Source organism: Galeopterus variegatus, unplaced genomic scaffold, assembly GCF_000696425.1.
Source record: "Galeopterus variegatus unplaced genomic scaffold, G_variegatus-3.0.2 Scaffold2896, whole genome shotgun sequence".
NCBI lineage: Eukaryota > Metazoa > Chordata > Mammalia > Dermoptera > Cynocephalidae > Galeopterus > Galeopterus variegatus.
The window spans coordinates 22,850-40,756 of NW_007729007.1; the positions used below are offsets into that span (position 1 = coordinate 22,850).

At 38.5% G+C, this 17,907-nt stretch overlaps 1 protein-coding gene across 3 annotated transcripts in view; it reads left to right on the forward strand.

Moving 5' to 3' along the window:
- The first annotated feature begins 5,690 nt into the window (after positions 1-5,690).
- The window catches only part of TMEM168 (transmembrane protein 168), a 24,579-nt gene continuing 12,362 nt past the window's right edge, over positions 5,691-17,907 (forward strand). For 2 of the 3 annotated variants that reach the window (XM_008583361.1, XM_008583362.1), the window contains exons 1-2: positions 5,691-5,771; positions 10,573-11,829. In XM_008583361.1, coding sequence (XP_008581583.1) covers positions 10,702-11,829 — 1,128 coding nt within the window. In that variant the 5' untranslated portion in view covers positions 5,691-5,771; positions 10,573-10,701. The remainder of the gene's footprint in view (positions 5,772-10,572; positions 11,830-17,907) is intronic. The other variant, XM_008583363.1, reaches the window with a different exon arrangement.

The following is a 17,907-nucleotide window of genomic DNA, read 5'->3' on the forward strand; positions in this document are numbered from 1 at the left end:
TAACATTACAGAAACCATATTGCACTGCAGCATCTGGTGGTACATATAGCCCCTCCTTACCTTTTCATCCAACTTCCTACCACTCCTTCACTCTATGTTAAAGTCTTGAGAGTGTTGGATGGACACACACACATGTGCCCACCTTTGCACTAGGCTAGTCCCTTTGCCTAGAATTTCTTCTTTCTGTATTTGATTTATCACTAGTTCATTTTTGCCATTCAGATCTCAGTTTAAATGTCACTTCCTTGGGGAGACCATCCTAGTCCACATAATCTAAAGTAGTCTTCACATCACCAAGTTTATCTTTTCCCTGTTTGTGTGTGTGTATTTTTAAATTCATTAATTATATACATACACAAATATACATGTGCAAGGCTTTCATCTATTCTGTTCTTTATCCTTAGCCTAGAAAAGTACCTTGCACAAAGCAGGTAATTGATAAATATTTGCAAATTAATTAATTTTACCTTCCAAGATGCAACTGAGATGCAGGTGCACTGCTGATACTTACTTTATCAATCTTTTGGGGTGGTCTGGTTCTGTTTTAATTAGTTACTTAATGTATTCTCAGAATTAGGATATAGCTCAATTTAAGCTTCAGAAAAGTCTAAATAGGGGTGATCACTAAATTGGTTAGATCAATACTAGATGACTTGGAGCCATATAATTTCTCCTCTCTGCTTACCCCAACCCATTAAAATGTATATTAATCTAAGATCCTACTTTTTTATCATGTCTGTCAGTACTATCCAATCCCCAACTCCCTCTTTTTGCTGATAAAGGAATTTAAATTTGTAAACCATCATCAGTTTTTATATCTTTTTGTTTTTGTGGGGATTTTTGGCAGCTGGCTGGTATGGGGATCCAAACTATTGACCTTGGTGTTACAAGGTGGTGCTCTAACTAACTGAGCTAACCAGCCAGTCCAGTTTTTATATCTTTAAAAGGAATATTTCACTAATTGATCTCTTCAACCCCACAAGAGAAGTAGTGCGTCAGCAGTTTCTTAATTAGTGAAAGGGGTACCTTATTCCAGCTACTTTCCACTGCTTTTTTATCCAGACAGGTTTCCACCACTGAACTCTGAGAAACTGGCTTGGGCAATGTACTTCTCAAGATCTATTTCTTAATCCACAAAATTCACTTTGCAAGGTTGTTGACAGGCTTAAAAACAATATCTGTATAGCAAATAATGCAATCTTGTCACATAGTAGGTATACAACACATAGTGATTATTACTTACTTTCTCAAAGCACCTTTAATAGCCCTGTTTTTTTTTTTATTCAGTTCCGCCTGTTCTATGCCTCCCACACATCTTCACCATTTTATCTCCACCATTACTACCCAATCCAAAACCTGATACCCACTCCTGAGAACCATACTGAGCAAGTTAGCCAATGTTAAATTTTCTTATCTTTGATTTTTCTCCCTATGAATTCTCAGAAAATAATGTAAAAGATACCCAGATTAGTACCCTGCAAGGTTTCAATGTAAACTATAAAACAAATTTCCACACAAGACTGTCTTGTCTTTAAAATTTGAATTCATAAAGACAGGTGACCACTTCCGTATGTTTGATTCAACTATCTGATTATTAACCCTGAGGGAGGTTCCATAAGTATAAAGGATGGCAGTTAATACAAACTAGAAGAATCAATTTTTTTTAAAGTAGGATGGGATAGGAATATCACAGCATTAGAAAGGAAGAAAGCCCTTGAAACAATTCCGTTTCTAATGTACAGATTTCTCCAGCTCTATAAAATCACACCTAATGTTGCCACCCCCCACCCCCACATCACAGGCTGTTGGATATACAGGTGAGATTTATCAGACTTCTAAGAATGTTTTTCTAAATCTGTTTTAAAGCATCAAAAAAGAAAGAAACTTTTCAGCTGTAGTTTTTTTTTTTTTTTTCCTTTTTGTCTTTTTTTTCATGACCGGCAACGGATCGCAACCCTCAGTGTCGCGCCCGTACCGGACCCGGACCAGCAACGGGATCTCAACCCTCGGTGTTGCGCCCGCACCTCGCTCAGCCAGTGAGCGGCCGGTCTGTATGTGGGATCCGAACCCTCAGCGGGAGCGCCGCCACGCTCCCAAGCGGCGCACTGTAGCAGTGCGCCACCGGGCCGGCCCCCGTAGTTTTGTTTCTAAACTTGGAGAGCATACAGATAAAATCATAAGCTATGTTAATTTTCTAGTGCCGCTGTAACAAATTTAGTGGCTTAAAACAACACAAATTTATTATCTTACAGTTGTGTAGGTCAGAAGTCTGACGTGTGTCTCACTGGGCTAAAATCAAGGTGTTGGCAAAGTTCCTTTTATTTTTATTTTTATTTTTTTAATAAATTTAAGGATGCTCTAGGGAAGAATCCACTTCCTTGCCTTTTCCAGCAAGTGTCTGCTTGCATTCCATAGCTCCTGACCCCCTTCCTCCATCTTCAAAACCAGCAACATCAGGTCAAGTTCTTCTCACATCACATCTTTCTGAAACCTTCTGTCTTAACATCTTGCTCCCTTGCTCTCCCCTCCTCCTCCTCCTCCTCCTCATCATCATCCCCCTCTCCCTCTGCCAATGGAAAGGTTCCCCCCTTTTAAAGACTTGTGTGATTAGATTAGGCCAAAGTGTATAATCCAGGATAATATCTTTATCTCAAGCTTTTTAACCTAAATCACATGTGCGAAGTCCCTTTTGCCATGTAAAGTAACCTATTCACAGGTTCCATGAATTAGGATGTCTTTGGGAGGCCATCATTGGGCATACCCACAGGCCAATTTCACTTATAACTATTAACGCAAAACTACTAAATAAAATACTAGAAAAAAATCAAGTAAAAGCAATATGATACGATTTCATTACAACCAAAGAGGGTTCTTTTTCTTCCAAGAATCAATTCCGGTAAGTAATACGATAGGTCACTATATCCACCAATTAAAGAGGAAAGCCAAATGATCATTTGGATGCTGAAAAGAAGCACCTATTAAATCCAACCGTCATTTGTATTTAAGCTCTTAGATCAATAGAAGAAACCCTCCCTTATGTGACAAAGGTAATCTACCAGGAATCTATGGAAAACCTCATATCTAATGAACAAACACTAGAAGCCTTTCATAAAAGGCAGAAAGAACCATGATGCCTAATCTCGCCATGTCGAACCAACAGATTTACCTAATTTAGTAAAATGAGATAAATGAAGTACAATGACTGTAAAGAAAGAGATAAAACTATCTACAGATGGTATGTATCATTGACTAAAAAGTTTGAGAAATGACTAAAAAACTATTAGAACTAAGAAAGTTCAGTAATTAGTTTTCCTAAAGATCAGCAAAAACCAGTTAGCAAATGTAATGGAAAAACTATAAAAATACTTATAGTGATTTAAGCAGAAAAGACATTTATTAGAGAATACTGGGTAGCTCAAAGGATTGCTGGAGATTGAGACTTAGACCTACATGGCCAGATACTACAGTCGGCTATATGACACACAGAATCTATAACAGACTACACAGATATACACACAGAGACTATAACAGGCTACAAAACTGATTGGGAGAGGGCTCTGGGGTTGCTCTTGCCAACCATAGGTATCTTGCATTTCTGACACCTCTAATACTGGATGGCGGTGCCACGATGAGAACCATTCTCACTATTGCCCCAAAAGCTTACCTTGCTGCACTCCTGCAGTTGCCCAGGGAGCTTAGCTTTTTGTGCCTGCTTTTTTGTCACTAGCTTCCAGGTGGTGCACATGATTGGTTGAGCGAGTATTTGGCATTTCAGCTTCAGTTACTAGACTCCTAAGCTGGGGAATTCCCCAAACATGAAAAGTTAGGGAGGGGAGTTCAGATAGTGGGCATAAAAAGTGATAAATGTCCATTAACGGTAAGTTGAATTGGAAGTGATGACAAAATGTTTGAATAGAAACACTTAGCAGGTATCTGGAAACGTGTCACTGGTGTTCCCCAGAGAACCATAAGTTACAGATTTGGGAGTTGGGTAGTGATTGCATTTGGAATTAGACAGGAGTCTAGAGAGAATCTTAACTCAAACTTCTTATCTACATATGCAGAATCAATCTGAGTAGTTCAACTCTATAGATGTGCTGCCCATACTAACCCCGAACATCTAGTAGATGAAAATGAAGAAATTCATACTCTATTGGGGATACAGGAAAAATATATAGATAACACAAATACAAAATAAGTGGGAAGAGAAAACTATTGATTGTTCAGGGCCTATCGGATAATATTATTTTATTTTACAAATATTTAAGCGGCAACTACGTATCAGACACTGTGCTAAGCTGATTTACTGGTGAACAAAATCGAACATGTCCCAGCATTTGGGGAAATGAAAGCAGGCTAGGGTGCAGAGAGTTGGGGAGTGTGGTGGGAGTTCAAGCAGGAGGCAAAAGGGGGCTAGACTACACAATTTATCTATACTTATTTAAGGATTTTGAGCTTTATCCTAAGGGGATAAACTATCTAAAGGTTTGAGGTTTTAGGGGGTTTTTTACGTACATCATCTCATTTAATCCCTACAATTACCCAGTAAGGTAGGTCTTATCAGCATTTCATTTACATATGAGGAAACGGGCACAGAGATTATTTGACCTCTCTAAGAGATACAAGTAGTAGAAAATGATGGTGGGGATAGAAAACAGACGGGCTCGAAGGCTTCTTGGAAAGGGAAAGGGAACTCATACGTATTGAGGGCCTACCTTATGCCAGAAAAAAATACTGTTTCACTGAATATTCACAACAACCTGCAAAGAAGATTTCGTTATCACTTTATAGATGGAGAAATCGAGATCACAACCAGGATTCAAACCCCAAGACTATCCGGCTCCACTGCTGTTGTGAAATGCTGCCTCCAAGTATCTCCATACAGTGCGTTCAGAGTACAAATGAGAATCAGCCTTGGGGTGTGAAGAATGCCAGACGTGTGAACGGACGAAAGAGTAAGACAGGGATGAAGAGGGGGAATGGAAGAAGCCAGGGCGGAGGAGACCTAAGGGTGTCGGTGGAGTACAGAGGCCCAGGCGGTGGATTAATAGTAGACTTAATTAGAAAAGCAGGCTGGGGCTAGACCAGAAGGGCTTTAAAGGAGGGCCTAAGGAGTTGGGCTTTAGCTGGTCAGAGGACACAAAGCCATATATTATGCCATATATATTAAAGAGCAACAACGCCTCCCGCAGTTTTTACGGTCCAAGTGTGTCCGTCCCGCCCGTCCTGACCCAGTTTAGGTCCAGCCTGAGGCGGTGGCCTAGATGCCTGATGGGCACAGCCAGCCTGATACTTGGCGGTTCTCTGCCGCTGATTCCTGGTCCCAGGAGAAGACGTTGGCCGGAGCTAGGGCGACGCCTCAGGTGAGGCCGTTGGCACTCGCTCAGCAGCCGGCGTACCCGGACCCGCGGCGGCACGGCGGGGTTGGGCGGGCAGGGGGGCCGGGCCGAGTACTCGCCGAGGACGAGCGTCGCGAAGAAAGCGCGCGTCGCGCGGTTTGACCCTGGCGGCGTTCCGTACCGTCGCGGATTCGGCGGCGGAAACATGGCGGCCGTGCCTGGGCCGGTAACGGAGAAAGTTTCTACCGAGACTGGCCTGTACTAGTGCCTGCGGCCTCGGGGCCTCGTTTCTTCTGTCGTGCCACCCCTTAGCCCCTCGCCCCGCTCCGGGTCTCAGGTTCAGTCCCAAGCCCTGTCCCCTCCCTTTTACAGTGTTGGCCTCGGAACAGACTCCGAGTGTTAATAGAGCGTTGGCGGCGACGGCCGAGTCAGGTAGGGGGGCCGTGGGGTGAACGGTGGGGCGGCCAAACCCGGGCACAGACACTGCCCAGGACTCCGCGTGGCCCGGGCCCAGCTCCTTCCAGCCGGCCACCCGGCGCAGGCGTAGGATACCTACCTCTGGAGGAGTCGACGGTGGCGGTGGACGGGGGAGCGTGGGCGCCCATCTCCGTATCGTCCAGCGGTTGCCCCTCAGCGGGGTGGTCGTCTTCTCCCAAGGTAGAGGGGGTAGGAGAGAACAGCCAGGCCCTTCATCGGGCCTCCCACATCCCACTAGAAGGAGGCCAAATTGGAGGGAAATTGCTATTGCAGCTCAGTTACTGAGAGTAGGTATTCGAGATGCCATTTTCGTACGAGATGGGCGCAAAGAGTTATCACCAACTCATAGGACTAAGCCCTTAAATTCCCTGACCCTGCTTTCTCAGTGTGATTCTTTCAGCTTTTGACACTTTTAGATGGGACAGAAGTAGCTTGAGGGACAGATGATACAAGTGATACAGTGTGTTTTGAGCCATTCCCTAGAGGTAGGACAGAAAGAGAACTTACTGGTCTGGAGGAATTTGGGTGAATTAAGTGGAGGCTGGAATAAGGCCAAGAGAAAAACAAACCAAAAATTCATGGAATCTCCCATAGCCGTACTATTAGCTGTGGAATACTAGACAAGTTATTTACTGTCTTTGCGCATTAATAAGTGTCCAATGACTGGTTACCATTATTGTTAAATGTAGTTATTTTTGTTTTAGTCTTTACTTTTCAACAAGTATTTGGTGAATACCTCCTGATGCCAGAATTTCTGTTAGACACTGGGCATACAGTATTGAAGACATCCTCAGAGACCTTGTGATCTACTGGGAAATACAAACATTAAACAAATGATAATTAATATTTTTATATTATAGGGAAGTACAGGGATAATATAGTGGGGTCAGGGGTGATCTGCCTGAGAAAATGATTGAAGCTGAGACCTGAAGAGTTGGAGTAAGCCAGGTGTGAGGATTGGGGTGGGGCCAGGAGGAGGGAAGGAAAAGGAGAGGGAATAACATTTGTGCAGTTTAGTATTGAAAAGTATGGCTGGAATACAAAGTATGAGAAGAACACTGATAACATGAGGCAGAAGAGTTATTCAGGTCCAGTGTGGAGCACTTTATAGGGCATTGTAAGGAGTTTAGCCTTTACAGGCTAAAGAGATGGAAACCATTGGAGAGATGGGAAAACATCAGAGGGTTTTACATAGCAGTGTAACGTGATAAATTTTAGTTTTAAAAAGAACACTTCTTAGAGAAGGGCAAGAGTGGATACAGGGAGACGTTCAAGCATGAGACAATGGTGGCCAAAATTGGGATGGTGACCTTGGAGGGGAGATGACGTAAAACTTAAGAGATATTTAAGAAGAAGAGTGAACAGGACTTGGTAAGGATTAAATGTAGGTGGTGAGGGAGAGGAGGATTAGAATAGTATATGGTGGGCCGACCCCGTGGCTCACTCGGGTGAGTGCCGCACTGGGAGCGCAGCAGCACTCCCGCAGCGGGTTCGGATCCTATATAGGGATGGCCGGTGCGCTCACTGGCTGAGCGCGGTGCGGGTGACACCAAGCCAAGGGTTACGATCCCCTTACCGGTCACACACACAAAAAGAATAGTATATGGTGCTTTATAAAGTAATCAAACTCTGGCTGTGATTAGTAAACTTTTCCTAACTTATAGGTTGACTGCGCCCTATTTTTATCTGTCTCTAGTGTTTTTTTTTTTTTTTTTTTTTTTTTTTTTTTTTGGGGAGTCATTAGTGATGGCAGACAAATTGAAAAGGATTATAATACTTTTTTTTTTTTACTCTCTGATTCAGGCTATGTGTCTTTTGAAGAAGGTCAGAATGGGGAAAGACTTTTGTGAAGTAGCCATTTAAAAATAATTACCTGCCATGTTGTTTTTGGCCCATAAGAAGGTGGCTGCATATATTCCATGATATGGATGTACTGTCCTTTATTACCTTGTTTATGTGTTTACATTTACTTTGTTTCCAGGTTTTTACCTCTGTTAATGGTGCAGAACAGAGCTAGTGCTTTTATTCCTATAGGTAGATTAATATATGTGTGCAGTTAGGTAAGGTGATAATAACTGAAGACATGGAAATAAATGAGATTGCTCAGAGAAAAGCGTAGTAAAAGAAAAGCTTACATTTGGGATTGAACATCCAAAGGATAGGTTGAGAATAAAGAGCCTGAAGGGAGACTGAGAAGGAGAGACAAATGAACTAGGATGAAAATCTGTAGAGTTGGTCTTTGAATGTTAAGGGGAAGGAAAGGCTTCAAAAGATGACAGGAGTCAGTGGTGTCAAAGGTTGTTTAAAGAATGTGCAGGATACTGAGTGAAAAGTACACATTGGATTTAGGAATTTACAGGTCATTTCAGAACTTGGCAGAGCAGTTGTTGTGTAGTGGTAACCTCTGTTCAGTGGTTTGAAAAGGGAGTGGGTAAAAAAGTGAAGCAATCAAGTACTAGCTGTCAAGGAGACAGAACACTAAACTTGGTAGAGGTGTGATGGGGATGAGCAAGGATTAGTTTTTATTTTGTTTTTGTTTCTTTGTATTTTAAAAACAGATTTACAGTTGTTTGAGTGCTAATGGATAAGAGAAAGTGAGAGTTTGAAAAGAGAGGAGAGAACGGGAGACAAACACAGTACATGGGCCCTTCCTGTGGGTGATTTTTGCATCTGCAGATTTAGCCAACCATGGATTGAAAAAAATCAATACAACAGTAAACGAATAATACAAATAAAAAACAGTAAAGTATAACTATTTACATAGTATTAGATATTTCAAGTAACCTAGAGGTGATTTAAGGTATATGGGAAAATGCATGTAGGCTATATGCAAATACTACACCATTTTATATAAGGGACTTAGGACTTGAGTATCCTAGGATTTTGGTATCCAAGGGGGTGCTAAAACCAATCCCTGGAGGATACTGAGGGACACTGTATGGTCAAAAGATCTAGCCTCAGATAAAGAAGGAATACCCGTCTTTCTTTGTATCAGTAGATGTACGTAGAGGTGGGTTTGTGGTGTTGGAAACTCTAGTGAACTCCCTTCTGATGACTCTATAGGAAGCAGAATCATCTGGTGAGAATGTGGTGGGAAGTGGTGTCAAGAGATTTGAGGAGAAGGAAGAGAGGTTTGAGTGGTCACAGAATGAGAGAGTGTTGACCAGGGAAACACAGAAGGATGTCTTCTTAATTTAGAGTCGGACCATTTATCCGAGTGTGTGATTTTTCCCTCCTCCGACTGTATTCAGTCTGAGCCCAGATTGTACCATCAGCCCTTAGAGGATATATATTCCAACATATTTGTTGAATGATTGTACAAAAGACAGTAGTGGTGTTAAAACAAACAAACAAACAAACAAACAAACAAACAAAAGCCTCAGTGCATTACAGTTTTTATTAGTTTCTCACACTGAAGTAAAAAGATAAACCAAAATATATTAAAGGAAGACATTTTCTTTAACGTTGGGTAGTATCTTAAGTAAGAAATGATTGAATGAAAATGTAATTAAGGAAAATCAGTTGGAATACTTAATTAAATACAGTTGTAAAAAATATGCTTGTGGAACATACAGAAGTAGAATTAGTAATAATACTTGGAACCACCCAGAGACCACAAGTTTGTTTTAGTGACATTCTTCTCCAGCCAGATAGGTACTTAAGGGTTAATTCCATGTTATTTCATGCTTCCGTTGGTGTCCTGCTATTAAGAAAGTATAAATAAGCTGATCACAAACTAGTTACTTTTTGAATATCTGATTTTCTCCTTGGATATTCAGTGTGACTATAGCCATTGCAACAGATCAGTTCTTTTGAAACAGTATACTGGAAAATTTTGAAGAATTATCTAATAGATGGCTAAATCATTTTTTGGCCACTGTCATGTTTTAGCTACAAATTTGGGGGGCACTTAAGGTTGAAATAATTATCTGGGTCCACTAACAATCGTTTTAGTAACTTTTTTTTTTTTAAATAGATTTAAAAATTCTTCATTTTATTTTACACTGATTGTTGGTCAGCATTCCAGTTTTTCAGTTTTGACTAGGACGTTCAGGAAGGAATTGGTTTGTTACAGAGATAGTATTTAGATTTAAAAAATAAGTTTGGCAATCAAAGTAATTTAAGTAGAGGTAAAAGTACGGAGAGAATTATGGGTCAACCTTAGAGACTGAGTAACTTTAATACAGTTAAACTTTACTTCTAGTAAGTTTATTAGTTAAACAGTGTAAAGACTAAGATCTTATAGCATTTCAGAGCTGCTTGTATAAAATGTAGGGGATTTTAGGCAGACAGTAATGGTTGCTACTACTGTATACTGGTGCTTTTCAAATTAGAGGAATGATGAAGTTCCCTCATTTCTGTTTAGGAGCTGAGTAGCTTCCCATTGTGCCAAAGCTGTCTGCTACAATCCAAGCTAAATCAACATCTCATATTTGTATGTTGCTGAAAAACCAGGTATTGGAATAAGAATGGATTAGGCAAATTCTTAACCATCTCTGGAAGAACAATTCCATTGATGATTATTCATTCATACTATCTTAGCATATGATGAGTAGAAAGCACAGCCATTTTCGTTTGGATAAACTGCCAAGTTTTTAAGCCTGAAACAGTTACCATTAAGATATATGCAAATCAAGTTTTAAATTGAATTTCAGAAGAACCTTTATGTTTCACTTATCCATTATTTTGCATAAAGAAAATTCATATAAAAGGTTAACTATATAAAATTAATACTGAATTTTTTTTTTCTTTTTAGATCACTATAAACAAAATTTGCACCTGAGAAAATGTTGAAGTAGGAGTTACTGATACATTGGATTTGCTGGATGAAATACAAGCAGTTAATTTTTGTAACGTGGGGAAAAAGCCTAAATTGCCAGATTACATGTGTAAATCACTGCGTTACTGCTTTAGTCATTGTCTTTATTTAGCAATGACAAGACTTGAAGAAGTAAATAGAGAAGTGAACATGCATTCCTCAGTGCGGTATCTTGGCTATTTAGCCAGAATCAATTTACTGGTTGCCATATGCTTAGGTCTTTATGTAAGATGGGAGAAAACAGCAAATTACTTAATTTTGGTAATTTTTATTCTTGGTCTTTTTGTTCTTGGAATTGCCAGCATCCTCTATTATTATTTTTCAATGGAAGCAGCAAGTTTAAGTCTCTCGAATCTTTGGTTTGGATTCTTGCTTGGCCTCCTATGTTTTCTTGATAATTCAGCCTTTAAAAATGATGTGAAAGAAGAATCAACCAAATATTTGCTTCTAACTTCGATAGTATTAAGGATATTATGCGCTTTGGTGGAAAGAATTTCTGGTTATGTCCGTCATCGACCGACTTTACTAACCACAGTTGAATTTCTGGAACTTGTTGGATTTGCCATTGCCAGCACAACTATGTTGGTGGAGAAGTCTCTGAGTGTCATTTTACTTGTTGTAGCTTTGGCCATGCTGATTATTGACCTGAGAATGAAGTCTTTCCTAGCTATTCCAAACTTAGTTATTTTTGCAGTCTTGTTATTTTTTTCCTCACTGGAAACCCCCAAAAATCCAGTTGCTTTTGCATGTTTTTTTATTTGCCTGATAATTGATCCTTTCCTTGACATTTATTTTAGTGGACTTTCAGTAACTGAAAGGTGGAAACCATTTTTGTATCGTGGAAGAATTTGCAGAAGACTTTCAGTCGTTTTCACTGGGATGATTGAGCTTACATTTTTTATTCTTTCAGCATTTAAACTTAGAGACACTCATCTCTGGTATTTTGTAATACCAGGCTTTTCCATTTTTGGAATTTTTTGGATGATTTGCCATATTATTTTTCTTTTAACTCTTTGGGGATTCCATACCAAATTAAATGACTGCCATAAAGTATACTTTACCCACAGGGCAGATAACAATAGCCTTGATAGAATCATGGCATCCAAAGGGATGCGTCATTTTTGCTTAATTTCAGAGCAGTTAGTTTTTTTTAGTCTTCTTGCGACAGCGATTTTGGGAGCAGTTTCCTGGCAGGTAAGTTTATGGTTTGTCTATTATGTCAATGCCTATGATATGTGATAAAATGCTAATAATTTCAGGAGTTGAAATTAGAATTGTAAGGTCAAGTTCCTGATTTCAAAAGGAGATTCTTTTTTGGTGCTTATTTAATTTTGTTCATGGAATTGAAGCACTATTCAGTGCTTTTTACTATTCATTTTGACAGGATAATTTATTTTGAACTCTAGCAAAGAGGTACCAAAATGTTAGGAATATTCAGCATGTGACATGCCTCCCACTTCCTGATTGTTCATTAGTGAAACACTCGTAGATTAAAGATCCGTAGAATACTAGCATTTGAAGACTGTTTGGAGATTGTGTTTTAATCCTTTCAATTTACCAATGAGAAAACTTGAAACCAGAGAAGACATATGCAGTCAGTGGTACTAATTAGAACCAGGTTACCTAGCTTCTATCTAATCCCTGGTCTTCTCACTACAGCACATTTCTTTTATGTAACCGTTTATTTTCCTGACGATTTTATGTAAAATGTGATTAGATATATATAAAACAACATGTCAGATTCTTAATTATAGATTAGAAGCTCTCCTAAGAAAGAACAAATGGGTTTTACAGTACATTTGCTGCCCAAAAATGTTTTTAAAAAAGGTCCTTGTAGACAAAGACATTCAAACTGTAAAGTTGGAGTTTTTTATCTACAGTATTAACAAACCCACATATATTGACTATGCACTATACTGGGTGCTGAAGATATCAAGATGTCTCTGTCTTTAAAGAAGGCACAGTCTCTAATGGGGGGGGGAAGAGGCTGGCATGTAAACAAACAATTATTATTGCAATATGACAAATTCTGTAATTTGAGTAGATCAGGCTGGGATGTGGGCATAAAGGAAGGTCAACTCTGCTTGGTTCAATTTTCTGCTTTGCTCTGGTCTGTTGCTGCAGAGTGATTTCTAGATGTGAGCATTTGAAGGAAGAAGTGGAGACTTGCCTGGGCATGGTGTTTTCTAGGCACTGTGGGCTGGGGCAGGGAGCCTGTGTGGGAATCAACAAAATGATGGAAACATCTTGGTTGTTGCCTGAGGATATCTTCTTCACCTTGCTCTACTTGCCAGTGCCAGGGATTATCAGAATTGTGATAATGTCAGAAACTAGCAAGAGTTCTTCTTTTTCCTCTCCTCTCCTCTTCCTGTTAGCTCCTTCCCCATCCCTAACTACTTTTTCTTTTACAATCAACCTTATTCATGCTGGATGCCTTTCCAGGTGATCAAATACTGTTAACCAAATATTTTCTTGGCCACCAAATTCTTTCTTTTTTCTTATACCAGGGGTCTTCAAATAGAGTATGTGTACCACTGGAGGTACACACAACCTTTCCAAGGAGTATGTCAGCAAAGATAATTTTTCAGAGAATCAATTTCCATATTATTAACTTTTCATTCCACTCTTTCCTAAAGTTGATCTATTTTTAGAATATTCCTCAATTTAAGTGGGAGTGGTATCTCATTGTGGTTTTGAGTGTCTCTAATGACTAATGAGCATCTTTTTAATGTGTGTATTAGCCATTTACTTATCTTAGTTGTAGAAGTATCTACTCAAATCTTTTGCTTGTTTTAAAATTGGATTATTTGTCTTGATTGAATTTTCAGATTTTTATATATTCTGGATAGAAGCCCTTTATCAGATAAGTGACTTGGAAATGTTTTCTCTCACTCTGTGGCTTATCTTTTCATTTTCTTAATGATGCTTCTTGAAGAGTAAAAGTTTTTAATTTTACAATATCTAATTTATCAACTTTTTCTTTTATGGATCTTATCTAAGATTTTAGTATCTTATCTAAGAAATCTGTGCTCGATCCTAGGTCACAAAGATTTTTTCTCTGTGTTTTCTTTTGGAAGCTTTATTGTTTTAGCTTTTATATTTTGATGTATGATCCATTTTGAGTTAATTTTTGATTATGGTCTGAGATAAGGATCTATTTTTTTTTTTTTTTTGTATGTGAATGTCTAATTGTTCCAGAACCATTTGTTGAAAAGACTGACCCTTCTCCCATAGAATTACCTTGGCACCTTTGTCCAAAATCAATTAAATATAAATTTAAGGCTTTATTTTTGAGCTATTTTGTTATATTAATTTATATTTCTATCATTATGCCACTACTGTGCTGTTTCATGAGATATTTTCTAATTTCTGTTGAAATTTCTTCTTTAACCCATGGGTTATTTATAAGTTTGTTTTGTGATATCTTAATATTTGGGGACTTCCTATATTTCATTCTGTTGCTGATTTCTAATTTAATTTCATTTGGTTGGAGAAAATAGCTTGTATGATTTTAGTCTTTTGTTACGACTTGTTTTGTGGTCTGGCATGTGTTTTATTCCATGCTCACATGAAAAGAATGAGTGCTGTGTTATTAGGTAGAGTGCACTCACTATATATACAAGCTAGGTCAAGTTGGTTGGTAGTGTTTTTCATGTATCTGTATCCCTGCTGATTTTCTGTCTAATTCTATCAATATTGAGAGAAAGATGTTAAAATCGCCATTATAATTGCTGAATTGTCTATTTTCTCTTTCATTTCTGTCCATTTTTTTTTGCCTCACGTATTTTGAAGCTCTGTTCTTAAGTATATGACTCTTTTATCATTACGATAAGCAGCACAGTTGATTAGTTAAAACAGACTGTGTAGCCTGCAAAGCTTAAAATATTAACTATCTGGCCCTTTACAAAAAAAGTTTGCCAACCTTTGTTTTAGACCAGTGCTTTTCAAACTTTTTTTTTTTTTTTTTGTCTTTTGTCTTTTTCCGTGTCCGGCAACGGATCGCAACCCTCAGTGTCGCCCCCGTACCGGACCGGGGACCGGCAACGGGATTGCAACCCTGGGTGTTGCTCCCGTGCCTCACTCAGCCAGTGAGCGGGAACCGGTCTGTATGTGGGATCCGAACCCTCGGGCGGGAGCGCCGCCGCGCTTCCCAAGCGGCGCACTATCCAGTGCGCCACCGGGCCGGCCCCTTCAAACTTTAATATGCATACAAACATGTGGGGATCTTGTTAAAATTCTGGGGATTGGAATTCAGTAATTTTCAGGAAAAGCCTGCGACTGCATTTCTAAAAATCTTCAAGGTGATACAAAACTTCCTGATCAGCAGCATGTCTGTTGAATGTCAGGGTATTAATTTAGCTATTCAAGACTAGTGTGAATCTACCTGTGTTATGTCCACATTTCCCAGTTAGTTGCTATTTGGTAACTGCTGTCTATGGTGTAGGCATGTGTGTCTTGGAGGCACTTAAATTTTTTTTAACTTAATTTTAATTTACTAAACTTCGGTGGGAAGATATCCCAAACTGCTCAGCCCAGTGTATTGTGAGATGTTAATGTGCTTAGAGAGAAAATACTGAATAGTGGAAATTATTCATAAGAACATCAGAAACATAAAATGCCTAGAAGTAAGTTTTAAAAGACACTTAGGCTACAAAACTCCACTGAAGATTATAAAAGAAGACTTCAGTAAATGGGAAAACATACCTTCTGGGATAGGAAGACTCAACACTGTGCCCTGCAGACGTTTGTTAGTATAGTGGAAATATATAGGAAAAAGGTGGAACCATGTATATAACAGTCATATTATAAATTTGCTTCCTTGCCTTGTGTCCTGTTAGTGGTCCAACCTGTATTAAACAGTCAAACCTGGTTAAGATATGTAGACTGGTAATGCCCCAGCTCTCTGGAAGAAACAAACAAGAGAAAACCATCATGCCCATTAAGTTAAGAAAAAAAAAAAAAAAGCAAAGATTAATACATAATGTTAGGAAACTGGAAACTATAAAAAGTGACAAGGCAGATTTGAAAAAGAACTAAATAGAAGTTTTAGAATCAGAAAATAAAATACCTGAAATTAATTCAGTTTGCAAGCTTAGCAGTAGATTAGACAAAACTGAAGTGAGCATTAGTGATCCAGAAGATATAATTCAGAAGAAGCTATGCAAAAAAGCAGCACAGAAGAAGAAAAAAATACAGAAAATACTGAACAGAAGAAAAGTGTAAGACTCAAAAGGATACAGTAAGAAGATCTTATCTGTGTTTGGAGTCCCTGAAAGAATGTGGGGAAATAAAGGCCTTACATACTTGGAAGGATAGAAAAATAGACCAATAGAAAGAAGAGAGAGTCCATGAAAAATAGATCCATGAATACTTGATTTATGGTAAATATGGCACTGTAATATGGAATGGTTGATATTTTCAGTAATTGGTGCTTGGATAATTGGGTGTTCATATAGAAAAAGAAATGAAATTGGGCCATTATCATGAACAAAAATCAATAACATTTGGGTTACAGACATAAATGTGAATGGCAAATAAAGCCTTCAGAGGATAACATAAAATATCTTCTTGAAGTTTGGATGAGGGAGATTTCTTTAAGAAGGCACAGAATGATTACATTACAATTAAGAACTTATGTTAAGCAAAAACCAGAATTAACCAATCAAAGACCTACCTAAAATATGTTGAGAACAAAACAAAGCTGTAAATCAATGAGAAAAAGTCCAGCCCCATAGAAAAGTGGGCAAAATATTTAACACTTCACCAAAGGTGAAACCCAAATGATCAAAGGTACTTAACCTCATTAATATTAATAATCAGAGAACTTGATATTTATTCTAGTTTTGTTTATAATAGTGGCAGATTACAATCTAAATGCCAATCATAAGGGATTGGCTAATTAAAATCTTATACATATTATAGGAATGCTATTGGATCTTTACAAATGATTTAGAATGTCTGAGTTCACAGAAAATTATATATTCGATTTTGGAAAAAATATCCCTACGTGCACATATGTATATATATATATGTATTTGTGACTATATATATTTTGCATTAAGTCTGGAAATATTTCAAAAAGTTAGCTTTGTATGGATGATGCTACTTGGAATGATTTTAATCACTTACCATTTTTGCTTATTTGTATTTTCCAGTGTTTCTGAGTTGAGCATGTGTGTGTTCCTTATATATTGTAAAATAGGGTGTACCAAAATAGGGCAGTATATACATTTATTCATTGTGGGAGTGAATTTTAGACTTTTGATTGAAATTTTGATCAGATGAACTACTCTGTGTGAAAATGTGTGTTCATACATAAGGGCATATGGTATGTGCAGTAGCAATATCTAAAGATATAGTTCAGGACTGAGTGACTATCGTCCTTCCTTTTTCTTTTCATTTATTTTATTTTATTTTATTTTGTCGAAATACAATGTGATTGATTATTGTGGCCCATTACCGAAACCTCCTTTCCTCCTCCCGCTCCCCCCTCACTCCCAAAAATGTCCTTTCTGTATGCTTGTTGTATCAGCTTCAAGGAATTGCAATTGTTATGTCTTCGCCCCCACACCCCGGTTTTGTGTGTGTGTGTGTGTGTGTGTGTGTGTGTGTGTGAATTTATTTATTTTTAGCTCCCACCAGTGAGAACATGTGATATTTCTCTTTCTGTGCCTGACTTGTTTCACTTAATATAATTCTCTCTAGGTCCATCCATGTCATTGCAAATGGCAGTACTTCATTCTTTTTTGTAGCTGAGTAGTATTCCATTGTGTAGATACACCACAATTTACGTATCCACTCATCTGATGATGGACATTTGGGCTGATTCCGACTCTTGGCTATTGTAGAGTGCTGCGATGAACATTGGGGAACGGTTATACCTTCGACTTGATGATTTCCGTTCTTCTGGGTATATTCCCAGCAGTGGGATAGCTGGGTCATATGGTAGATCTATCTGCAATTGTTTGAGGAACCTCCATACCATTTACAATAGAGGCTGCACCATTTTACAGTCCCATCAACAATGTATGAGAGTTCCTTTTTCTCCGCAACCTCGCCAGCATTTATCGTTCAGTCTTTTGGATTTTAGCCATCCTAACTGGGGTGAGATGTTATCTCAGTGTGGTTTTGATTTGCATTTCCTGAATGCTGAGTGATATTGAGCATTTTTTCATATGTCTGTTGGCCATTCGTATATCTTCCTTAGAAGATATTTAGCTCTTTTGCCCATTTCTTAATTGGGTTGCTTGTTTTTTTCTTGTAAAGTTGTTT